Here is a 26515-nt window from a genome sequence, read left to right as displayed (position 1 = left end):
GGGATGGTCAGCCTGTTTTTATTTACAAACATTTTTAACGAGAATTCTTAAAGTAAATCTTTCCTGAAGTAATCACAAATTCTGTATGGTATATGTGCCAGTAATAATTACGATAGAAATTAACAAATTATGTTTTTTTTATTAAATAATGATAAAATTAACAAGAGTCTTGTTCCGTGATTAGAGCTTCTGCTGCAATGCGTGATGGACGGCAAGAAGCACTAGTAAGAACAAGCTTTCTTTTAGTTGACTTGACAGGTGACAGGGCAGTGAATTGATTTTTTCGAAAATGGTAAGAATTAATCGTAAATATTAAATAATTTGCTTTGTTAACGTTAGGGAAACCTTATAATCATGTTAATAATTGTTACAGTCGTTAACAGACAAGCTTTCCATGCTTATGGCCCGGCCGGGCGGCGACAATGCCCAGAAAGATGACGTGCCTTGGTGGATGCGCTACGCTGGTCGGGGACTTGGAACAGTTGGCGGTTTCAGTTCGTATTATTGTACTTTAAATTAAACATTATACACATAAAACTTGGTCGTGAAGAGTAGGATATTACGCGTGCTCTAGAAATTAAGTAGTGTTGATTAATAGATCAACAGTATTATCTTATCTTTAGTGTCCGAATGTGCAGACACGGTAGTACCACCCTTGATTTTAGACAATGAGCCTGAAATAATAAACAATTACAAGGTGTCACGTATTGCGTCTTTCTGTAACAAAGGGATAATTACTTGTGCATATTTATGTAGAAAGTATTAAACAAGATAATTGGGGCATTACATTTGCACAATTTAATTTTAATAAGAACATTTTTAACATCGTTCAGATTATAAACAATATCTGAGCATACTTCTAAGAAACTTAAGTAAAGTTTAATTTCAACAGTCATATATTTTTACATAATATCAAAATGTTTTTGGGTTTTTACAAGTTTCTATATTCATTCACAAGGAAAAATATGTCTATGGAGCAATATTGCATCACTGCTGTACACATTACTTTTGATTACAGTGCAATAACAAGCTAGACCTATTTAACTGTTGTTAATAATCTTATTTATGGTACATTCAACCTCTTTATGTCATTATTGAGGCTATACAAAGAGTATTTAAGTTACCAGCACATATCTATCATCATCATCATCAGCCTATAGCAGTCCACTGCTGGACATAGGCCTCTCCAAGTGCACGCCACTGAGATCGATTTTCGGCTGCTCGCATCCAGCTCCTGCCAGCCGTCTTGCGCAAGTCATCACACATATCTATACTTCCATACTAATATAGTATAGAGAAAACATTAGGCTCCACATCAGCTGAACCGATTAGAACAATTATGTTACTGTTAGAAAGCTACACTATTCCCAAGAAATCTTATGTACAGGCAGAAAGTCCCCCAGGATGGGGATGAAACCATAGGAAATCAGCCATTTAAAATTATACGAAAATAATGAAAAGAAAACAAGTAAATAATCTTTTTCTATGCTTCAAGATTTTTAAAATGTTCTATTGCCTTTTTTTCTCAATGTTGGTCAAAAGCTAGGCTTTTATATAGTTATGTAACAAAATGCAATCACTATGTACAGAAGTGCATTGGACATGCCTATTAAAATATTAGGTTAAATACAAATTGGTTAATTGTAACAGTAACTTACATGCTTATTTTAACACTAGCTGTTCCCTGCAGTTTCACTCACATCTTGGGAGAAGCCCTTTTTAAGTAAAAGTGCAGTATTTAGAGAATACTATTTTCACTTTCAACTGTACATAATGTAACAATATTGCATACTAATCACTTGAATATTATTCCAGAAAATATTTAATACATATGGACTTAAGTGGCTATTTATCTAAAAAATCCTAATCCTAACTAATATTATAAATGAGAAAGTAACTCTGTCTGTCTGTCTGTCTGTCTTTTCTTCACGCCTAAACTACTGAATCGATTTGTGTGAAATTTGGTACATATATAGTTTGAAACTTGAGAAAGGACTTAGGATAGTTTTTATTACAAAAAAATATAAAAATAAAATTTATTCCGGACATATAGCGCCACCTATTGGTCAAACCAAAAATCTACCGGAAGTTACTATTCCACGCGAAAGAAGTCGCGGGCAAAAGCTAGTACGCTATAAAGTTTGAAAAGACACAGCCGCTGTAGGTAATGTGTAAACACCCTTATTAATTATCTAAGCACAAAAATAATGCATCAGAATGATACCAAATTAGGCAGCAGATATATAATAATAGTTTTAAATTCTTTACAAGCTATTTCACAAAACAGGTCATATATTTGGAATGGCCTTGACACGCAATTCTACATTATCCTTTTAATCCTCATTCTATTTAAAAGTTCATTATAATATTTATTATCATTCAGAAATATCATGCATAAATTATAAACCCATGAAAACTCGTTTATTTTTAATGTATGTTAATTTATGTTTTTAATGGCAATTTATCGTATCTATGAAGGAACTGGTTCTCAGTTCTATTAACACTTGATAGTATCAAATGTCAAACTTATCGGCTTATCAAACACGTTAAAACTATTAGTTAGGTTTTAAAATACAAACAGTTAATGCAATATTGGCCCAGTTAATTACAGTTTATGCCCACCCCTTTTCTGATATCTTTAAAGCGTTTACTCCATTTATGCCCTGATTAATCACTATCACTACAAAGTATAAAACAATGTCGCTTATCTGCCTTATGTTCCTGTGTCCCTTTGTACGCTTAAATCTTCAAAACTACGCAACTGATTTTCATACGGTTATTTTTAATAGATAGAGTCAGTGGCGGATTTACAAATTTGCCGCTAGTAGGCCATTCAATTTTTGCCGCCCCTAATGATTGTGAACTTAATGCTATTTCTGTCAGTTACTAGATTATTTTTGCAACCCGCTATGTACCGAAGAGTTTAATGTTGACCTAACAAGTTTATCTGACAGCGACTTTAAAGCGTAAAACCTCTGTAACTTTTAAACGGCTCAATTGATTTTCATGAAACTCGCCCGTAAAACACCTGTAATACAAAAAAAAATACTAAATTAAAATCGGTTCATTCGTTCGGGTAGGTACTATATCAGAGGCGCACCCATCGGGTGGCACCCCCCCAAAAAAACGACACAATATAATCACGGACTAAAATTGTAATTGAAGTACTTAAAAATTGTGTAGAAATCATTCATGGTGCTTTTTGCTAGGTTTAACATAAAGAAACCGGAGTCATACCACTGCAAAGTTATAAAGCGCTAACTAGTTTTATAGAAACCAGTGTCAAGTAAAAAAGCCGCGAGCGCAGCGAGCGCAAAATTTTTAAGATTTAGAACAGTAAAGTACCAAAACGAGTTTATAAAACCGGCCTAAAGTGAAAAAGTCGCGAGCGTAGCGAGCGCCAAATTTTTTGAGTTTTGAGGACACAAAAGCGAAATTATTTGGGACACAAAAGTCCTCCACCTCCTGAACAGCTTAGAAATCGTCAGCGTAGAGCGTCAGTTGTTTTTGCTACTTCGGTGCTTTAACTTTTTGTTAGATTGGACTCAAAGAGCGCAGAATAAAGCAGAAAAGATGAAGAAACCGCGAGCGAAGCGAGCGGATTTTTCAATTTATTTTTATTGAAACGCTATTGGAATATTTTAAAATTCATGATCACATAAACCTAAGCATATATTAAATAAAATAAAAAATAAAATAAAAATAAAAATAGCCTTTATTCAGACCTTGTTTACAGTATACAATCTTAATCTAACAACTCTGACGAGTTGATGACACCAACGACCTGGTCTGTTTGCCCAACTTTGGCAAAGGCCTCCTCCATTTCCTTCCACTCTGCTCTGTATTGGGCTCTTCTAGTCCATATATTCCCTGCTATGCTTTTAATTTCGTCATCCCATCTTCGGTACTGTCTTCCTCGATTTCTTTTCTTGTCCCTAGGGTACCAAGATATTATGTTTTTGTTCCACTTGTCATTGCCTCTGACTATGTGGCCGGACCATTTCCACTTTAGTTTCCTTATTCTAGTTGTGACATTCTCAATTTTCATGCGCCTTCGGATAGTTGTGTTTCTTATTCTATCAGATTTTCTTATATTTAGCATGTTTCTTTGCATTGCCGTCTGACACGTTTCAAGTTTCTTATATTGCGCTTTGGTGAGAGCCCATGTCTGGCAGCCATATGTCAAGACTGGGAGTATACAAGTGTTATACAGTTTTGTTTTCACGTACGTTTTGATTTCTGTATTCTTCATTATTTCCTTAAACCCCCAGTAGCGTTTCCATGCATTTCCTTGTGTCGATTTCTTTTGTCATTATATCAGTGACCGAGATTTGTTGGCCCAAGTAAGTGTATTCTTTTACAAACTCTACTGGTTCGCCGTTTAAAAGAATATTGTCTTCCAATGCGTTTGTCATAGCTTTGGTTTTTGAAGTGTTCATCGTCAGACCTACCTTGCGGCTTTCTCTATCCAGATCAGTGATCATGTATTGTAGTTGGTCTTTGCTCCTTGCCAGTATTATTATGTCATCAGCGAACCTCAAGTGTGTAAGATTTTCGCCATTTATGTTAAGTCCGTAGTGGTCCCATTCCAGTCTCCGAAAGATATCTTCCAGTACAGCTGTGAATAATTTAGGTGACAGTGGATCTCCCTGGCGTACGCCTCTGTTTATGTTTATTTGTTTCCCTTGTTTCTCTAGTTTTATTCTTGCTGTACTGTTAGTGTATATGCTTTTTTTAAAATCCTAATGTATTTCTGGTCGACACCTTGTTTCTTCAGACATTGCCAGATATTGTTGTGTTCTATTGAGTCAAATGCCTTGTTGAAATCGATGAAGCAACAGTAGAAGGGCACTTTAAACTCTTTGGCTTTTTCAAAAAGTTGTTTTACCGTTAGTATATGGTCCAATGTTGAATAGCCTGACCGGAAGCCAGCCTGTTCCTTGGGCTGGTTTTCATCAAGAGTTTTGGTTATTCGCCTTAGGACAATTTTTGCAAAAATTTTGTAATGTTCGACATTAGGCTTATTGGTCTGTAGTTGTTAATTTCTCCTTTGTCCCCCTTTTTATGGAGTAGGATTATTGTTGATGTAGTCCACTGTGCAGGAATTTCCTCGGTGTGCAATATGTCGTTGAAAATGTGTTTAAGTAGTGGTACTAGCTCGTTTTTACAATCTGTAAGTAATTCGTTGCTGATATTATCAGGGCCGGGAGCTTTATCCTTCTTCTGTGTTTCTATTGCCTTGTATATTTCTTCTATTAGTATAGGTGGAACCGCGTCGGTGTTATTTAAGTCGGTGTTCACTATTTGGTTCTTGCTGGAGTAAAGGTTTTCGTAGAATGTAGTTGCTATTGACAGTATATCATATCTTTTTGTTTTCGTTTTCGAAAGTCGGTCTTTCATATTGGGTATCCAGTTTTTCTTTTCTTTTAAAGTTTTTAGAGCTTTTTAATACCTCCGGTTTTGCTTATGTATTTTTCAAAAGTTTCACGCCTAGTGCGTTCTCTGTCTTTTCTTATTTGGTTTTTGATTTCTTTACTTATTTCGCTTATTTTGTTTCTGATAATTTTTGTTTTCTTTGTAGTATTTAACAGTTTTGATCTTGCTTCTAGGAGTGTAATTACTTTCTCTGACAAGTTTTTCTTATCCTTCGTATTATATTTAGTATCAGGTTCTGGTCTCAATGTCAATATTTCATGTAGTATGTTGTACTTCTGCTGAGTATTTATACCCTCAAAGGATGATTCTGTCACTAATTTCAGTTTGTCTTTGATGGTGTTTAACATTTGTTTGTTATTTGGTGTTGGTCTTCTGACTTTGAAGGGTCGACTTTTAATAGTGCCCATTGACCTGCTCAGACGTGCTCTGAGGACTCGGTGGTCGCTATTAAAATTTAGATAAATGGTGCCGCAGTCGTCAATTAATTTTGGTCTATTTGTTAAGATGTAATCAATTTCGTTTTTGAAACTGCCGCCTGGCGATTCCCAAGTCCATCTTTTTGAAGTTCTTTTCTTGAATAGGCTGTTCATTATCCTCATCTTATTTTCCATCGCCATTTCTATTAGTTTTTGTCCGTTCCTTGTTCTTTTCCCTCTGATGTAAGGGCCAAGTACAATCAAGTACAAAATCTTCTCCATTTCGTGGACTTCCAATCTGAGCATTGAAATCTCCCATTACTATGCAGTGTTTGTATGTGTACTTTTTTAGGGCGATGTTGAGAGTTGAGTAAAATGCATCGATTTCTAAAGTAGATGACTGCTCTGTTGGTGAGTAAGCTTGCACTATAGACCATATTTCCTGTTTTGGAGGAATTTTAATATTTAATTTGTTGAGTTTTGAGGACACAAAAGCGAAATTATTTGGGACACAAAAGTCCTCCACCTCCTGAACAGCTTAGAAATCGTCAGCGTAGAGCGTCAGTTGTTTTTGCTACTTCGGTGCTTTAACATTTTGTTAGATTGGACTCAAAGAGCGCAGAATAAACCAGAAAAGATGAAGAAACCGCGAGCGAAGCGAGCGGATTTTTCAATTTATTTTTATTGAAACGCTATTGGAATATTTTAAAATTCATGATCACATAAACCTAAGCATATATTACAGTGAGTTTATTAATCGTTTATTTATATATGGATTGTGTACTCGTATAATTATAAAAAAAAAACTGTAAAAAAATTCGCAAAATTTGCCGCCCCTCTAAATCTGCCGCTCTAGGCACTGGCCTACTTGGCCTATTGGTAAATCCGCCACTGGATAGAGTGATTAAAGAGGAAGGTTTAGAAGCATAATAACATCCATTAAACAGTGGGGAAATAGGTACTGTTATCCCGTGCGAAGCAGGGGCTGGTCGCTAGTACATTATAAATGCGAAACTGTCTGCCTCTTTGTCGCGCTTTCTCCCAATAACTACTGAACCGATTTAAATAAAATTCGGTACACTGATAGTCTAGACTCCAGAGCCCGAAAAGCCTCTGGAGCTGTTGGGGAATTCAAGATTCCTCTTTTGCTACTACCCCTTGCTTCGATAACCGCTTGCATGCCGGTGCCCAGATCTACGCGAGACACAATGGATTTTCTTTTGTTCTCTAATAGGATAATGCTCCCTTTTGCAGCCTTTCAAATGGGCGAGTTTATTACTGACCGGTCATTGATAAAGTTCACGGTTACGCAAAGTTTGACAAATCATGGTTGACTTATATTTACTGACTGATCAAAAAAATAAAAAATTTCATTCATGTCACCTCTGTCATCAAAACAAACATTATAATCACATCAAAATGACTTATTTACGTTATTTAAAAGTACAAGATAACGACTGATAAGCAAAGTTTTATGTTTATATCAAACTGTGCTGCATTTTATTGCTTCTTTTATATTGGTTTTTGTGGCCAGTTACGTCCATGAAAGTTGGTTAATAGTTCTGTTACCTATTACAAAACTTCTTAACCGCGACTTGTGTTTCATTAAGAAAGGTGCTCGATATTCTGTCTCGAACATGAAACTAGAGATAAAGAAAGTCTGAAATTATAAATAAGCACGCTAAGGAAGGCTAAAATAAATTATTTTCTAGAACTGCGGAACTGATTTGAAAAACAATATCAATTTAGAAAGAAAGAAACACATTTATTGACACAACACCGTACTTGACAAAGAGGGCCAAAAGTGGCAAAAGTATATAAAAAAGGAGGCTATTTATCGACATAGGCTTATTATCCGGGTGCGTTAACGTTAACCGGTAATGTGTGTAATGTATAAAATGTGTGTTTAATCCGCCTTCTCCCAAAAACACAAAAAAAAAACATTCTAACAAAAGAGAATTCCCGTTCTCTCTGATCCCTGAGTTAATACCCGGCCGCTATAATCCAGCAGTTATATAAGCTTTCACAATTTAATTAATACGACTCCGAATGAGGTTGTATAGAAATAATGTGACCTTGTTACTATGAATATTTTATTGGCTATGGTAGATAGAGCGTGGACACATCTCTATTCGGGCGTTATGACCAATTGTCGCGTGTGTAGGAAGGTCGTTAACTAAAATGGTGTATAACTGAGTTTTATTTAGATATATAATGGTTATTTTAGCTGTTATTTCTGTCTTATGTAATACAGATTTTAATCTAGGAAGAATATTTTTTAAGTAACAGATTTGACCCTTTATTTGATCCTTAGATAGGGTAGAATATGGACAGTATAAGGTTCTTCTGAAAACATTTCTGTTTGTTGATACCATAAAAGCTTGAAAACTACTGAACCAATTTGAAAAATCTTATGTTAAGCTACACTATCATCCCCGGGTGACATAGCTGTATTTTATCCAGGTACGGGAAGTAAGTAATTCCAAGGGACGCGGGTGAAACTACGGGGAACAGCTACTCTTAAACATATTCGTTCTGTATAGAGGATCAATGTATAGATACTCTTAATAATAAATACTTTTCACATACACGGTATATGTCGTAAAAAACGTCTATTGGATGGCATGAGATGACGGATAGTGACGTCACAGTACACGTTTGATATCGACAATTTGCTATTACGTATAGTATATGTCTGCCAAACTAAGTGAACGCTTTCTTCCTATAGTTCGGCCATTCAGAGAATGCGTTCCTGACACGTCGCGATTGAACTGACGACGTAACTTTGCAATGGCGTTGCAGTTACGATAAAAATATTTTTGCTGGTTGTTTACCGTTTTAACAATTGAGGAGCATTAAAACAACATTATTATATCAATAATCAATGAATGTAGTTACGTCGTCAGTTCAATCGCGACGTGTCAGGAACGCATTCTCTGAATGGCCGAACTATAGTACATGTATGATTGTATATCTACTTTCTATATGCCATAGCAATGAAAGGCTTCAGCTGTGATAGGCGTTTGTAAAATAATGGGATTGTACACGCACTGTAGTCTATGTAACTAAATGAAACGCAGCACAAATCGTGTTGTCTTAACGTAGATTTTTTATTCAAACGTGTAGATAGGAGTCTCTAAATCCAAGCGCCCGTGTGTATTCATCAAAAAGAAATCAAATTAAAATCAAAAGTCATTTATTCAAAGTAGGCTGAAAATCAGCGCTTTTTGAACGTCAAAACAAAAGACAGCCCCCAAAACGCTCGCCCTTCACCACTTCCTATGTGTTTTTGCTGGGAAGAAGAAGTGGTGGAACAAACTCACCAGCAACACAATACTTCAGTCACATTTTAAGAATACAAAGATTATCGGCCGAATACTGGAACGCCCCACTTTAAGCACTGCTCAAGCATCATTCTGTCTATCACATTTACGTAAATTTCTGCGAAGGATATAGGTAGTTTTAAGTAGAATTTAAAGTTAAGTAGCGTCTGAGAATTACGAGGTATGAGTATTACATAAGGAAGTATATACTTATGGAGTAGATAGGGAAGTGAGAATGGAAAACTGATGCGATTTTTTAGTTTAAAGGACTCATAAAAAATAGAAGCCATATTGACCATTGCTTCAATAAGCGTAATAACAAAAGTTTCCCTTTACTTCCAGTTGCCATAGTCCTGGGTCTCCTCAACTGCATCAGCATCGTGGTCCTGAACGTGGCCTGCCTCATAGCCGGCATCTGGCAGATGCTGGCAGGGTTCATAGTGATAGTGTGTGAAGCTCCGTGCTGCTGCTTCTTCATAGACTACGTGCAGACCCTCAGCGATAAGGTGGAGAGCAGGCCTTATTGGAACAAGGCTGCGCTGTATATTGGGTGAGTTTTTCTTACTTGAATGTTTTTGTGGAGATCTAAAGGGTAGGCCTATGTTCAGCAGTGGACGTCCCATGGCTGAGATGATGATGATGATGATGAATGTTTTTGAAGATGTATGGACTACATATTACTGGCCTTATCCCAATTTTATTTAGGTAAGGCGTATAAAATGACAGTCTACCTATACATTTAACTTTAAATAGCTACGGGTAAGATGTTTGGTGAAACTTGGAGCTGATGAAGACCATGCTAGCCTAGAATTTTTATTCCTCAGAAGGCACGTAGTTGTCCGTATTATTGATTGCTGTATGAAATAAAATCAAATAACGTATGTAAGTAGAGTACTTACATAAATATTCTATACAATTGATTCGGTTCGTTGGCAGGTATAAATATTTTTCCTCTTAGATTAAAATAGGACATTTAAATTGTGTTATTTGTAATACGAAATTCATTAAATACTTATGTTATGAAACGCAGAAACGATGGGGAATGCCCAAATTGAAAGCATTAGTGTACAGATAGTGTTGCGATAACATAATACAATAATATCGAGACATTGAATTTTCATTAAATCTTATCACATTTTTCTCGTACATAATAAAACAATAGAATAGAGCGTTTCACGGTACTAAATTAACTGCAAATAAAAAGAACAGAAACCTTAATTAAAAAATGTTTAGAAGGAAAAATTATAAAAAAGTCGAAATTATGATAGAATTAATTAAGACTGGGCGTAATTAATTAATTCATGACCAGAATATCCGGTTTAATATTTAATTTATCGACGAAAGCGTTCCGATTTTCGGTCTTCGATACGGTAAAGTTTTGTCTGTGATTAAAGAGAACGTATGTTATGTATTGATGTTTGTCTGTGTATATCAAAGCACTTAAACGGATGAAGCTACTTAATTGAGTTTTAATTTAATTAAATTCTAGTTCAATCGGAATGATTCATAGAAAAAAAATTGTCATCAATTGTCCTATTGGGCCTTGAGAGTTCTCTTCCCTCACTCTCACAGTACGCATTCTGTTACATAGCTAAGTATATTAACAGTACAGTTACAACGTCAAGTCTGACTCATTGGCTTTATCAAAACGTTTAACAGCACACAGATTGTATGTATATCTATTACATTGTAATTATGCCTTTTTTTAAATTAATTTATTTGTTGCTCTATTTATGATATCAAAGCCCTTAAACGGATGAAGCTACTTGAATCAGGATGATTCATATAAAAAGTTAATGAAAATGTGTCCCATTGGACTGTGTCTAAGAGAAGAGAAAGTGCACCTTCGTCTACTCAAATCCACTATAGGTCTGGATGCCATTAGTTAGTACTCCCTCCCTTTGAAATGTTTTGTGTCGAAGATACGGAAAATACCATTTTCATTTTGTAATTCAAAAGTTTTGCCACCACTGGTTCCTCTAAACTTTTAATTCTATTCCATACTTGTGCAGTATCAACGCAATCGGTGACGTATCTAAGTATATCAACAGTTGTAGGTACAACAACGTCAAGTCTGACTCATTGGCTTTATCAAAGCGTTGAACAGCATACAGGTTGTATGTATCTCTGTGTATATCTCACATTATTGTAGTTATGTATGTCGTTTGTAGACTAATAAATTTTTTTGTTGCTCTATTTATTACGTAGGTTGAGTTAACTGATTTAGATAATGGGCCTATGGTCAAGTTTATGGGTTTGTTGGTATGATCTAATTAATGTCAAGTTTTTTTTACACTGTGTTTTACCTCGTCAGACCAATGTCCTCGGGGCAACGTCCTTTAGTGCATAAAGTGAGTCACTGCGTTTTTGGTAAAACAGTAGATTATTATTGATGATTAATTGATAGGCAGATACTTATGTTTAGATATAGCTAATATGTACATTCATTGTTCTTCAAAAAGGGAGAGCTGTGATATTCGCAATCACTTCCTATTTCTTTGTTTCCATAATAAAAACAATTTAACTCTCCGCTCCGAAACTGTTTAACTGATTTGGAAAATTATTTCACTATTGGAAAGCTACAGTTTCTCCGAATTACATAGGTTATAAGAATTTTCATCCGGTTTCGGGCAATCGTTCACACAGGACGCGGGTGAAACTGTTGTAAACATCGCTAGTATGACCTATTTCTTTTATTCCTATTGTATCATACTATTCCCGATCCCATATACCTGAACTGACACTCACAAGTCAGGTGATAATGAACCAATAAAATTTCATAGCATGTGTTGCGAATTGCTTTATCCCACGTCACAATGAATGCCGCGAGAGGCATTGTACTGCGTTCTTCAATAATAACATTAATATCTTCATCCTACGGTTGAGAAACATGTGACTCAATGTTTAAGTTCGGCGGAACATTTACTAAGTGGTTCTAAAGTATGGGATTTTTTTTTATTTGGAAATGACAACTGATGTTTGTATATTTTCATCTACCTGAGATATAGTCCTTGCTACCTTCCACCAGAGGTTTTACTTGAGTCTGCGGGATGCTGCTTTAGTTTTCGTTAAAGCTGAAAGATTTTAGAAATCGGTCCAGTAGTTCTTAAGATTAGCGAGATTATGAAGCAGACAAAGTTGTCAGCTTTATAATATTGTTTGGTGTAGAGTAGGTATATCAGCTTAACTGCAATCAATCATTCAGATTATAATATCAGGGCCTACCTTCTATCATCACTATTATTATTTTGAAAAGTTGTTGCTGGGGATGTTGTTCCACCACTTCTTCTTGCCAGCAAAAAAACATAGGAAGTGGTGAAGGGCGGGCGTTTTGGGGGCTGTCTTTTGTAAATTTGACCTTAAAAAAATGCAGATTTTCAGTTTACTTTGAATAAATGACTTTTTATCTTTTAAATCAAAATATATTTAACAAACTTTTTATTTCCTTCTCTTTCAGGCTGTCAGTCCCACCATTCTTCATGTGCTTCCTAAGCATGAGCACGTGGTTCGGCAGCGGTCTGATCTTCGCGACCGGTATCATATACGGCATGATGGCGCTCGGCAAAAAGTCAGTATACGCCATTTATTTAATACTCTTAATATTAGTATGGGCGCCAGAATTGTACAAAGTAATTTTGCAAAGGGCGCCAGAATAATAACGCCACTTTATTGAACGTCATTTTACCCATTGTCAGAATAGAGGTAAATGTGAATGTATTTTTCCAACGTTACTTTGTAGGATTCTGGTGTCAATAATATATTTATTAATTATAAAAAGTATGAACTAATTTCTGTTGGGTGTGGGTGCTTTAAACAATCTTTCGAGTTCTTGCTTTAAAGGGTTACTTTGTTTGGGTATGTAAAGTTTCGAGCTGTGTACGGATTTACTGGTATTTTGTATGATCTGTAATGCTATGCATATTTTTATTATAAATGCTGAACTTCTTAAACTGAAATGCATTTTTACTTCGGGGGTTTGGCAGTTTCTGTCGTTAATGTAAAATAAAGCATTAGAACTTTACCTTGGCATTGGATGGATATCATGTGCAATAATGAAAGATCGTTATTTTTTTTGGCATAAGAAAGAAATCTGTCGAATCAAAGTTTCATATACCTACAGAAAAAAATGGGAAGTAAAGAAATATCTAATTCAACTAAAGCTTTGTGTAATTAACTGGTCAAAGGCCATGTGTGTGTAACTAATACTGCGTGTGTGTGTGTGCGCGTGACGCGCAGGGGGTCTCGCGACGACATGGCGGCGATGGCGGCGGGCGGGACTACGCCCCCGGGCGCTCCGCTGGCGAGCTCGCACGACCACAACGTCACCCTCATGGAGGACCCCGACGTGTGGCGTCCCAACTAAATGAGGCACGCATTCTAACTGTTCCTGTCTGTGCTTCGTATGCTATGGGCTTGCATGGTCTTAGAACCTACTTATGGTGTAATTTTTCGACAGAATTTTGCGACGGGCCAGTCTTTTTCATATGTACAAGCATTTTTTTGTGATTATAAGTATAGTAATTGTGAGAAGGGACGTCGGAGAATTTTGAATTAAATGTTTTGTAATTTCTTCGTTTGTTTTTTTAATTGCATATTCTCGCAGGAACTTTCTGTTTTTTCTTTGATTTGCACAGGTCTTTTTCCAGCACTGGAGGAGCACATTTTTTTTACTAAATGTTATCTAAGGATTTAATTAGTTCTATTTTCATTTCTAGAGCACTTTTTTACGTTATCAAGTACAGCTAAAACATTTTGCACCGAAAAAAAAAATCTTTGAGTATCTTTCGAAACCATTGAAACATGTACTCCATATACTTACTAATCCGTGAAACATATAACTAAAATCTATATATCAACAACAGAGGCTCCATAGAAGACATGAGGACGTCGGCTGCCAACTTGGAAGCAGGGTTAGGCCAGCCGACGAGCGCGCCTCGCGCCAACCTCGTGACGAACGAACAGCCCATCAGCTTCACCGGCGTTCCCGCGCGCAACTGACCCCGTACTCCGTGAGTCTCCTTCATTGTATGCGCTCCTGGTACTCGATAGATCATAAGGGAATTAACATGGACTCATTATACTGGTTTTTATTATGCTGGCGCCCTGGAAAAAATAATCCAGCGCCCTTTATTATCCTGGCGCCCCTAAAATTACATTTCAATTAACTATGAATTCTTGTTTAATTATCCTGGCGCCCTACTGATTAATAAATGGGAACCCTGCCAGTTGCCCATTTAATTATCTGGCGCCTTTAATCGCTTGTATGCCGCTAATTATAGAACAATAGAAAATCAATTGTGTCTCGCGCACCGGCATACAACAGGTTACTAGTTTACTACTAAAGTTTGGCGCTGAAACGGTACTGCCTTGATTTTTAAGAGGCCAGCGTTATAAAATTGCTTGTATTTCTAAAATGTTTATATAATTTAAGAGTTCAGACCTGTTATCACGAATCATTTTAAGATATAAGGTAGTGGTATGCAATAAATATGTGTACAACTTACCTTATAAAATGCATAGTTAAATGATTTGTGGTAATGGGTTATGTGGAATTACCCTATTTGTGAAATGTGAATGTAAAATGTTATTCATAGTTTATTCTAGTTGATCGGATGAATGTTTCAAAATACCAGTTTTATATAAATGAATGCTGATTTTTTATGGCAAGTATTTTTTGTAAGAATTTCTGGTACTATGGAGCGCATAGTTATTACTAAGACTTTATTAACGTCTATACTAAAGATAAGTTCAGCCGAAACTTCGAGACGTTCAGCAATATTCACTGTAAACTCCTTAGTTTAGTGTTGCCAACAAAAAAAGTGTCCTCCATACAAAACAAATAGTATTGCCAACGTTTTTGATTGAGTCTGCTTGTAGATAGTTAATATTCTTGTCTATGATAATATTCAGCATGATTGTATTATAATATTCAATTATTTGTTAAATCTATAGAGGTTTATGAACTAAGCACATTATACTAGACATATTGTACCATATCGCTTGGCCCGTGAGAGGAGATTAAACAAAAATAGATGTTATGTCCTTGCAATAGAGGCTGTTTTGCAATAAGTGGTCTTTTTAATAAGAACATGTTCATAATAAAGGACCAATGCACTTGAAATCTATTAAAAGTGAACCTCAAACAGAAGTAATTTGGTAGGAGAATTATTTATTTATGTCTTAAGGGCTAATCAGATTTGTGGGGTGGCTTCAAAATGAAGTATGGTGTGAAGATACCATAATGTTCCGGATTGGATGGTCTCGTCTCAATAGCTATGTCAATTTTGAAGTCACGGTGTTATAGTAATAAAGTTAGGAACTTCTTACACTTTGAAATAAGATGTATCCTTTGGTACTTCATATTTATTCGTTCTTTAGGTAGCGAGTGTAATCGTAACGTAGTCGAGGGCTGTTAATAGTATAATTATTTGTTTAATGTTAATTTATTAGGCGAACGGTACACGATTGCTCACGTTTTGGGTTTTTTCAACGTTTTATTACTTTCTATGTGGGTATCGTAAAACCCCTTTTAGAAACTTCAGGGGATATTACTGACTCAATTCTGCCCTCTATGAAATAGTAAAACGTCTATATTTCATACATATCTTCAAAATACCTGGCTGAAAAAGTTTTACTTTTAAAACTGTTATTTTTCACTAGTAAATTGTTATCATCTTGTGGTGACACAAAAATCGTAATTAAATAAAATTATTTATATTATTATTGCTCATATTTTATATTATTTTCGTCCAAATTATTATAGGCAGTTATATTGAATTGTGCGGCCATATGTCGTGTTTCAAGGAGTTTGATCCAAATTAAATGATACTTAGCGTAGTAGTTAGCGAAATTTTCTTGACATTGATGTAATGTGTTTATTTCTATAGAAAATATATGTAGCTACGCCTTCCTTCGTGCTAGACTTACTGAGGCCTCGTTCACGCCGACTGGAGCCTCGTTTAGTACTTCACTTCGTCTCGTCGCTTCTAAGAAAATGCAGTCATTACTGGCTCATGAACGCGGCGAGCTACTAAACCGAATGCTAAATGAGGCATCAGTTGTAACGAAGCCTGATATTTCACCATATCGTATTCCTTATGAAGTTGTGATTTGTTTCGGAAGCATTTTTTTAAAGCTGTGTTTGTTAAAGACATTAAGAGAGGGATTCTTTTGCCTTGTAATCAGGGTTTACTTGTAAGTTCTGAGACCGGATTATCAACAGACTAAACGAGGCATTAGGATCGTATTGTAAGCATTCCGGAATCGTACTGAATTTATGGGTCTTTTCTTTTCAATTCTTATCTTGCATGCAAACTAGTTGTCATAACATTGTTACAACAATGTCAATTTGTTGAGACGGTGTTAATTTCAAGTGTAGTGGACTAGACTACATGGAACTACCTTCCCTAGCCAGAAAATATGTACCTATAACTACAATTCTTTATAAATGTTTTTGGTCAGTATTCAATGGATATTAATAGATATTATAAGCAGTTGAGAAACCGAACTATATGACATTTGTTGAAGTTTGGACAGCATCTGTGTATGGTATGGTAGTCTCAACTATTAATGGACACATTTTTGAAAATATATATCACATAGCCATTAGAGAATTGTTCTGCAACACAATATAAAAAAAGATTATCACTGTTACTGTAATTGCAAGATATTTTTGTAAAATAAAGATTATAAAACGCCACAGTGACTGCGTAAGTATTATTGTGAATAAGAAAGGCCCTAGTCTTAGGTAATATTTTGCTAGTTTTAACATTTTTGCTCACACAGCCAATATTTTAGTGAAAAGAGTTTTTATTTAAACTTGTATAATTATGAAGTGTTGCCAGGATTATTGAATTGATTTTTAAACTTGCAACACTGATTGGAATGATTGATTACGTGCAATGTGCTTCCTTATTTACATTGAATATTTTTTTTATTAGACATCATGATTTTTACATGCATCGATTTATTTATCTATCTATATTAAGCGAATTAATTGTTAAAATAAGAATTTACGTTGAGATTGTATATAGTATATGGTATGATGATTAAATTGATAAGTTGGTATATATTCTTGCTTAGCCTAAACACTTGCAACTCTGTTCAAGTTCAGTTCGACAGTTATTTGAGATTTAAATAGTTACGTGGCTTGTATACTTAGGGTTAGTGCAGAGATAAAAATAGAACGTTTAGTGCACTGTGTAGGCAAGAAAATAATAGTTAATAGATACAAAGGCAGTTGTAGACCTGTGTCAAATATGTTGGAATTTTATAGTAATGGGATCTTTTCCAGCAAATATTGCAATATTAACCTTAAGGTTCTTTACCGAACAAAGTATTTATCCCTGCACTGAATCCAAGTGGTAACTAGTAAAATTGTTTGTAACACATACAGTAAGAGTATACATAGTTGTATAGTTTAAGCGGTTGCAGTTGTTTCTCGTCAAGTTACTGTTATAATTAGGAAAGCATATCTGTAATAAATGTGTGTATATTGATGTTTGTGTTTTATTTTTGTACCTCTTTGATCAACTTTAGAAGATAAAGCAATGTCCAACAACCCAAAACCATCTGAAATTTTCAGTCCATAAATTAAAACTCATCGACAGATGTGGAGACGAAGTGGGGAGGCCTTTGCTCAGCAGCAGGACAGTTCGGGCTAAGAAAAAAAAGAAATTCAGGGCATGTCTCGATTTTTATCAAGAAATACATTGTGCTATTGCCTCCTGCCTCTGGGGAAGAGTAGTGAGCTCTGGAATCCTAGATTCTGTATTTCTTGTCTACTTGTTGTGTCTATAGAGGTATTTAGGGGAGAGTCAAACCGTTGTGCGATCTAAATATGTGATAAGAAAAAAGGCTGGGTTAGCTGTCCTGAGTAATAAGCATCCCTACTAATATTATAAATGTGAAAGTAAATCTGTCTGTCTGCCTGTTACACTTTCACGTCTAATCCATTGAACTGATTTAAATAAAATTTGGTACAGAGACACAGATAGAGTTGACCTTGAGAAAGAACATAGGATAGTTTTTATCCCGGAATTTTGAAGAATTCTCTTGGAAATGCGATATAACCGAACTCTACGCGGGTGAAGCTGTGGGTAGAAGCTAGTTTTATATAAAAAAAAGATATTTATGTACATACTATAAAATTCTTTATTTACAAAAAATACACTAGCATCATTATTTTAATATTAAGGTACATACATTTTATATTATTTAACGTAAAATAAACATTATTCTTTTATTATCAGTATCCGCTGCATTGCAAAGAACAATTCAAATTGGTGTAGAAATCTGAAAAAGAATAAAATTGTTAATATAACAGTATATATAATCTTTAAAGTAAATAGGACTAACAAGGTCTAATGTAACGTTAGGAGCCTATATGACAGTAAAACCAATATGAGGACAATGGAAAACTTTGGATAATTTTATTGCTACAAACCATAAAACAGACTTCAACCAACTGGAGTGACATAGAATTTGTGCACATCTAAAGGTTCTTTGTACTTATAGAAAACAGTAAAAGTATAAAATCTGATACATATAGCATTGAAACTTACTATGATTTCTGCTTGATAATCGCTCCGGTGATCGTTCCGTGTCGCTGAATCAGACACTGCTTCTTGTCTGTCTCTAAGCAAACAGTGGGCGGCTTCAGATTGGGCTGTATTTTACACGCCTGCTCAGATATCGCGACTACAATCCCTGCTGAGTCAACGTGCGCCGTTCCTTTCGCAGCCAAACACAGCCCCTGGTGGTCCGCTACTAGGCAACCGCTCACATTCGGAGTCGACATTATCTCCTCAACTACTTTGTCTAACTCTTTCTCCATGGTATAGCTTAGTTTTATTGTGTTTTAAAGCTAAATTGAATTTTTTGTTTACGTCTAACAAAGATCGAATTGGAACTGTCAAACGTCAATGTCATTTGACTGTCAAATTAGAATTTGTCATGTTCATAGCGTTCCAATTTACGCAATGCTATCTGTTGATTGTTTCTTTTTTATAGATAAATAATTTTAAAATACTATGATGGTTATTTTTCGGCAATCAAATAACTTCATGATAGTCTAAAAGAAAAGTGGAAGCTGCCTCCTTAAATCCAGCTTTGTTTTCGTGGATGCAAAATAGTACACGTACTGAATTCAAATAAGACACCTTAATAAATCGTAGGTATCAGAGCATATGTACCTACTTTAGACATATATTTCCATTACCTTAACTTCAAGTGAAGATTAAATACAAAATCTACATTGTCCTAGGTAACACGATTCCTAGTAAACATGGGTAACAGCGGAAATGACGACACCCACCGGTACTTCGGTAAGGTCGCAGCGGCCGAGTCCCATTATTACACTTAGAAACCATAACCTTACGTAACTGGGTTTATGCAATGACACTGGCATAGTTTTCGTCTGTTGTACTGTATAGCTCGTGAACCTAGGTTTACTGGTTAAGTTAGTCGTATACCTAGGTTCACTGTTTATCTTGCTATTTAGGTCACACTGACAATGATGTAAAGACCAAAACGGGATGATAGCACTAATAACTGATCTGCTCAAAACGATAAAACATTTTGATATCAGTAATTCCTAACAAAGCATAACAAAGAAAATAAGTTACCTTCCTACAAGGTACTTTGTATTGTACGAATTTCGATGAAAAAATAAAAAAAAAATACAAACAATCTGTGCGTACAGCCTAAACTGCACAGGAAGTCATTTACAGAAAAATAAAACTGATCCATCTGCAAATTAAAATAAAGTTTAAAATTGACTAAACCTCAAGATTGCAAGTTCAAGTTCATGTATTTTTTGCGTTGAATAAACCAGTATCTTGCCATGCATAACCTTCTGCTTTTAGTAATAATATTGTAGTCGGCGAAGCAGCTCGTGTGTGGCCGCCGCTATGTTGCAACTAATTGTGTACAGTTTACTGATATTCCTCACTTGTTTAGCAGTATTTGATATAATAAGACTCTGTACGTATGATGATGAGGCGTCTAAAAGAAAACTGAGAATATGGTCCGGTATGTAAAACCTACATTGTACATAAACCATTGACACGACAGTATTTTTTTTCTGTGAAAAGGAACTTTTGCAAGAGTTTTATACTCAAAAGGTTGGAAATCCAGTTGATCTCAAATCCCAACCCATATATTAGCCCCTCAGTCTTTTTTCTGCAAGATTTTTTGAAATAACATAAATATATTCTTATTCTCCGCCATCTGTATTTGTATTTACTTATTCAAATTTATTTAAAGCAGTCGCCAAGTAAGACCACTATGTACTTTAGTGAACAAAAGGCTGTTTTTAAGAATAAAGTTCGTAAAATAAACCATTCGACTAAGTAAATAGCTAGCATGTAAAGAGTGCCTACTTTATCTAGTCTAGCCACTTTGTACAACCATGAACCAGTTTTGAATCTAAGCTGGGCTGCAATTAAGCTAGCATCAGCTATATAATTTGCTGTTAGATAAATTAAGTAACTAGAATAGATTCGTTTTTTTACTAAACATTGCAATTAGGAGGTCCTGCCTTGCAAAACAGTTGCCGGTAATAAGATTTAGGTATATAGGGGGTATATAGGAATGGGGCTGCGGGATTGTTCGAAAGAGTTACCGCAGCTCTGTTACATAAAAAGCCTAAGAAGGAACGTGATGGGTTTTAGTCAGTAAGACTCTAGCACTCCCTCACGCTGCTAAGCCACAGCGGGAGTGGTCATTTGACGATTTCCCATAAAAAAGGTATATGGAAATCCTGTAGGAGTTAGGCAGATAAATATAACAATCCAATACTTTACAATGGATGTCTGGAATCTGGAGGAGGCGTAGGTTCCTACTTTGCAAAATTTCAGAGCGTTTGTTGTTGTAGCTTGATTTAAGGGAACCTACCGTGTCGAAAAACACGCTTAACTAATTGGTTGACAAAGATAAGCAGATTACAAGTAAGAAATCAATTGCGTTGGAATTATCATATTTTTCTTAAAGTTGTAGTCTCCAAATTGTGAAGGATTGAGACATGTCTACCACACCCAAGATTGGTGTACCACAGGGTCCTATCCTGGGTACTACACAAGATTTTGTCCTAAAATTAAAAAGTAAAATTCTTGCAATAAAATCGTGGCTAGCGTTACCGTAAGGGGCAATAAAACTTTACGATTAAGCATGGCGATTGCCGACTGTTGGGACATTGTTATTGTAATTTAATTGTTCTCATGCGACCGTCTCGACACGCCATTCGCTATTTCTTGATACATACCGTGAGAAAAGTACTGATTATTCTTTGGATATACATATTAGACTTCAACAATATTTAATACTAACAAGCTTCTGCGCGCGGTTTCACCCGCAATAACTGTTGATGATGATGTCCTCCTAGCCGACTATCGGCTCCGGCGGTTGTTCTCATAATGGAGATCAGCCAACTACGTAGGACATATTATAGTGCACAAGCATTTGCTCAGGGTTAGCTGTTAGTATAAGTAGTTACTGTAACTATAAGTAGTGTAATTCACACGACTTTCTTTTATACATAGAGTTTATTATTTACACGTACGATGGTTGACTGAAATCTCAGTAGGATGCATTTAGTCATCGGTGTAATTAAATATCAAATTCTTTCCTAAAACAAGTCAATTTCTTCGAAAACAGCCTTAACCATATCGATAACTGAAAATTTAATAGGTAAGTAAATTAAAACTATTATGAACACTTTCTACATTAATAGAATAGTTAATTCAATTACCAATTAATTATGCGAGAAAGGACCTTGAGTAGTATTTATTTCGTTACAACCGAATTGTGGTTCTTACGAAAACTTATTTTGGTCGTTGGCTTGATATTTATCATTGTGTAACTCGATATGTCCAAATTCTCAAAGTTCGAAGACTATATTGGATATGTAACGAAATTGTTGGAAAGAAAATATTGCAAAAGTGTCTATATCGAGTATGTGTTAGGGTATGCAATACCGGTTTACCGGTTTCGGTTTTACCGGTAAAACCGCCCATTTTCGCGATCTTTAATTTACCGGTAAAAATAATGTGTAACCGGTAAATTACCGGTTTTTACGTTTTTGTGATAATATATAGCAATTGTTCATTTAACGTCAAATCTTCATTATGTAGCCTGAACATAATGTAATTTTGAATACATAACATTATTGTAAGAGTGTTAAAGTTGCTGTTTTTTAGGAAAGTACACGTACAAGTACAAATCTTCATTCTCATCTTAATTTATAATATCTAAACAAATTTTATTCATTTGGTTATTCTGAATTTCCTCATAGGCTGTCAGCATCTTTTTTTATATCCTTTTTATAGCCTTTTTCCCAATCATGTTGGGGTCGACTTCCAGTCTAACCGGATTCAGCTGAGTACCAGTGCTTTACAAGAAGCGACTGCCTATCTGACCTCCTCAACCCAGTTACCCGGGCAACCCGATACCCCTTGGTTAGACTGGTGTCAGACTTACTGGCTTCTGACTACCCGTAACGACTGCCAAGGATGTTCAATGACAGCCGGGACCTACAGTTTAACGTGCCATCCGAAACACAGTCAATGATGTCTAAGATATACTTAGAAAGTACATACAAACTTAGAAAAGTTGCATTGGTACTTGCCTGACCTGGGATCGAACCCGCGCCCTCATACTTGAGAGGTTGGTCCTTTACCCACTAGGCCACCACGACTACCATCTATTAGGTAAAAATGTAGCTTATGCTTATTTTACCTACTCTATGACCTTATTGAGCAAGGGCTTTTACTTCACCACCATGCGGACAGCTCTGAGGATACAGTGGAGCACACATTCCAGGTTTGCACGGCTTGGGAAGGGTACCGCCGTGTCGTCGTCGAGCCAATAGGCAGCGGCGACCTCTCGCGTCCGGCCCTGGTTCAAGCCATGGTCCGGAGCGAGAGGGAATGGGAAGCCGTCGCCTCCTTCTGCGAAGCAGTCATGCTCGAGAAGGAGACGGTTGAGCGCCTGCGAGTTCGCACCTCTCATCCCAGCCGCTGTAGTGGACCAGGAAGACACCACGGGCGCCGATTGTCGAGAGACTCCCGGCCACCGCAGGCGTCGGTCTGTGGACGGTGAGTTCGGGTGGCTCGTCGTTCCTCCGTCTGCATAGACAACAGACCCGTGACGGCGGCCCGAGTTGTTCCACGCGCAGGGCCAAGGCCTGCCGGGGCTGCGGGATTGTTCGAAAGAGTTACCGCGACTCTGGTCCATAAAATGCCTACGATTTACCATAAAAGAGGGCTTTTACTTCACGGTAATTCTTAGCGTTTATCCCGTCTTGTGACGTAGTCCGCTTTCCGTATCTTCTTCTTCCACTTCACTCTATCCAGGACATCTTCCTCTTCGAGTTCGTAGATTTTCATGTCATTCATTACGACACTCCACCACCACCGTTTCGGTCTGCCTCTGCACCTTTGACCGGGTATATTGAGATTGAGTACACAACATTGGCGATGTATTCAGGTGGTCTCCTTTTCACATGGCCGAACCATCGCAGCCGTTTCTCTTGCATTTTGTCGACGACATCGCGTACGGATGGTACTGACATGTCTGTTTGTTACGGCCCACGTCACAAAAAATGTTTACCACCTTATACCTTGTATTTTTAATTATTTTTTGCTGTTTTACTACCCAATCTTATTGATATAATATCACATTTTAAAAAAATACAAAAATTACCGTTTTACCGGTTTACCGGTAAAAATATTTTAATTACCGAATTTTTACCGGTAATTTTTATTTTACCGAAATTGCATGCCCTAGTATGTGTTTATGAAAAAATCGTGTGCGGTTGAATAACCTGTCCGCGTTAGAAGTTACGCAAGAGTGTTTTGGGCTCCGAATTTTGGACTTGTGACTAAACCTGCACCTATATTATATTTGTGTATGATTTGGTTTTTGATAATAATCTGCGTCACTATAAATTATTATAAAAAAAGGTCACGATAACATTATATAATTTGCAACATGCATGTAGTGTAGTCTGTCACAGCGGGTCAGAACTCACGAACTCAGTCAGATTATTATCACCTAGACTTACAGTAAACAGGCCGAATATCAGTTATGGTTTTCTGTTACATTCAACTTTTACTTCAGTTTCAAAAAACTTGTTTGCTTGCCCACAAGGTCGAAAAGATTTTGTAATAAAAAGAGTGTTTCTTCAATCAATACGTGGTGATTAAAATGTTGAAGATCGTTTATTTTGAACCCGCTAATAGGCACATCTGCCATTTTGGCCTGCATGGTGCTTGACATGTCAAAACGTACAAACAAAACACTACTGCGCATGTGCGAGATGTAGGTACTTAAAACGGCTAATTTCAGACTGGTAAAGTTATTTGAATAAAACTGTATACGATGTAAGCTAAACAGGAAATATTAAAAGATTAATTGACTAGACAAATACCAACATTTAGTTAGTTAATATTTGTTTGTTTCAAGGAAGTCGTGTAAAACGACCTCATTATGTTTAAGTTTAAATAAACAATGTGCTTAACAACCGTAGAATAATATTTAGCATAGGTCGGAAAAAATATTTGCATTTTTGTATTTTTGTAAAAAACTTGACTGACATTTTGAAAACCATGAAATCTTTTGTCATTAGAAAATAATGAAACTAGATTTGTTTGAAAGCCAGGTTCAATAACTTATTTGTGAACACTTCCAAGGCAAATATTTAAATACAAGATGAAATTAGAGTTCCTCATACCTTAAAATACCTACAGATACTGGCATTTCTTAATCAGGCAGTGACGTTATTTAAGCCAGCGAAAAAAAAAAAAAACGTTTCCTCCACTTATATCTTTGTTCTATGATCCCACTATGGTGATCACACTTCGATTCGATGCGCATTCGATGTATTTAACGGAAAAGTTCCAAATCTGTTGTAAGACTGATACCTAATGTGTTTTTTTAATTATTTTTTTTAGTTTTAAGTTGTATATATATATATATAAGTTTATTTTATTTTATTTTCAATTAATGTAAATATATTGTGAATAAATAAAAATTCTTAGAATTTTTTTTTTAATTATGTCTAAGTATGAATTTATAACGGAATGCTAAATTGAGTTCGTATTTATGTTATCCTTCTTTTCGCATCGACCTTGCCATTGTCATAATAGTTAGAAGCACAAAACAGTTTTTAGGTTTAGAACAAATTCTGAAAGATTGTCGATTGTTGTTGATTTAATCACGAGAGTTAATAGTTAAATTAATTTAATGAAATGTTTTAAAGTCATTTGCAAAGTAACTTGTAGATATTTGACTGTTGTTTCAGCTCCATATGAAGCGGTAAAGAACTCTCTCAAAGGTATGAAGACCCTGAAAGAGGAGGTGCCTCCACCAGGTCCTGACTCCAAACCGTACACCATTTCTGAAACAGTCTGATGGAGAAGAAGAGCAGATTTCCACTGCAGGTTGATCTTCTGAGAGATGAATGAATATTATCATTATTTTGTTAATTTTAGTTTATAAACGATCTATGTTACCTTGTTTATCTAGATATATCTACGGATAAATATTAATCGTATGGTGTTAACAATACGTGGTTTTATGAGCGATATGTATTTTTATAAATCTTACTTGTGTAGCGCTATTTTTTTTGTGATGTACTCAGTCAAAGTTTTAGCATAGACTTAACTCGATGTGATTCCGTGATCTTATCTAAATAAAAATAAATAAATAGAAAAATGTTATACCTGCAGCTAGTTTATGAGCTTACTAAATTAAAATTTCCGTTCAGTCTTAAGTGGATTCTAAATAAAAACGGATGATAGTCATTTTAAAAAGTTTGCATTTTTGTCTTCTTGTTATTATCTAATAAGCGTCAGATTTAATCACCCTAGAAGCAATAATGTCCGAGTTTGTTTTGGTGTGACCGCAAAATAGGATACCTACAAATAAATGAGTTTAAAAAATAACTGTTTTTCTTTTTTATTGAAGAGCCATTCTGTTTAATCTGGAAATCAAAAACAATAAATAATTTTATCCTATATGGTGAATAAGATATTGAACATTAAGATCGTAAGCTGTGCCATAAAGTAAATCCTTATTTAGAGAAGATGTGACCAACCGTAATACTCTAAGCGCCTGATGAAATTATCCGTCACGCTTACGTTTCATAGGAACAAGCGTTGGCCGCAAAACTTTGTAGGCGCTCTAATTAAGGTACCAGCGTTCAAATTAGCCCAATTAAAAGGCAAGGTGTGTTTTTTACTACATATTTTTAGTCACACACGATAAAATCTTGATTCTAGTCAGATCATAAATAGTCTTATCACTGTGGCTAATGTAGGTGTAGGTAAACAAAGTAGGTAA

General features: G+C 35.8%; 2 protein-coding genes and 1 long non-coding RNA gene across 3 annotated transcripts; 2 read left to right on the top strand and 1 right to left on the bottom strand.

The window, feature by feature from the left end:
* The first annotated feature begins 167 nt into the window (after window positions 1-167).
* LOC124645857 (calcium channel flower) lies at window positions 168-17673 on the top strand. Its single transcript, XM_047185803.1, has 5 exons — window positions 168-292; window positions 374-494; window positions 9518-9725; window positions 12633-12743; window positions 14038-17673. Exons 1-5 carry the CDS (start codon window positions 290-292, stop codon window positions 14171-14173), a joined length of 579 nt encoding a protein of 192 aa, XP_047041759.1. The 5' UTR covers window positions 168-289; the 3' UTR covers window positions 14174-17673.
* Window positions 17674-18737: 1064 nt separating this feature from the next.
* Window positions 18738-19109, bottom strand: LOC124646269 (ragulator complex protein LAMTOR5). Its single transcript, XM_047186387.1, has one exon. It carries the CDS (start codon window positions 19008-19010, stop codon window positions 18738-18740), a length of 273 nt encoding a protein of 90 aa, XP_047042343.1. The 5' UTR covers window positions 19011-19109.
* A 568-nt stretch (window positions 19110-19677) lies between these two features.
* On the top strand, window positions 19678-26118 carry LOC124646270. The gene is made up of 2 exons (XR_006986309.1): window positions 19678-20206; window positions 25476-26118. It is a non-coding gene; the product is annotated as an uncharacterized LOC124646270 (long non-coding RNA).
* The last annotated feature ends 397 nt before the right edge of the window (window positions 26119-26515 follow it).

This window comes from Helicoverpa zea, chromosome 3 (assembly GCF_022581195.2).
Source record: "Helicoverpa zea isolate HzStark_Cry1AcR chromosome 3, ilHelZeax1.1, whole genome shotgun sequence".
NCBI lineage: Eukaryota > Metazoa > Arthropoda > Insecta > Lepidoptera > Noctuidae > Helicoverpa > Helicoverpa zea.
The sequence above is the reverse complement of the archived record's forward strand: the minus strand, read 5'-3'. Positions and strand labels throughout refer to the sequence as shown.

Coding starts and splice junctions, on each gene's coding strand:
- LOC124646269 (XM_047186387.1), bottom strand. CDS start 19,010: ATGGAGAAAGAGTTAGACAAAGTAGTTGAGGAGATAATGTCGACTCCG.
- LOC124645857 (XM_047185803.1), top strand. Junction 495..9,517: donor TGGAACAGTTGGCGGTTTCA/GTTCGTATTATT, acceptor CTTTACTTCCAG/TTGCCATAGTCCTGGGTCTC. Junction 9,726..12,632: donor AAGGCTGCGCTGTATATTGG/GTGAGTTTTTCT, acceptor CTTCTCTTTCAG/GCTGTCAGTCCCACCATTCT.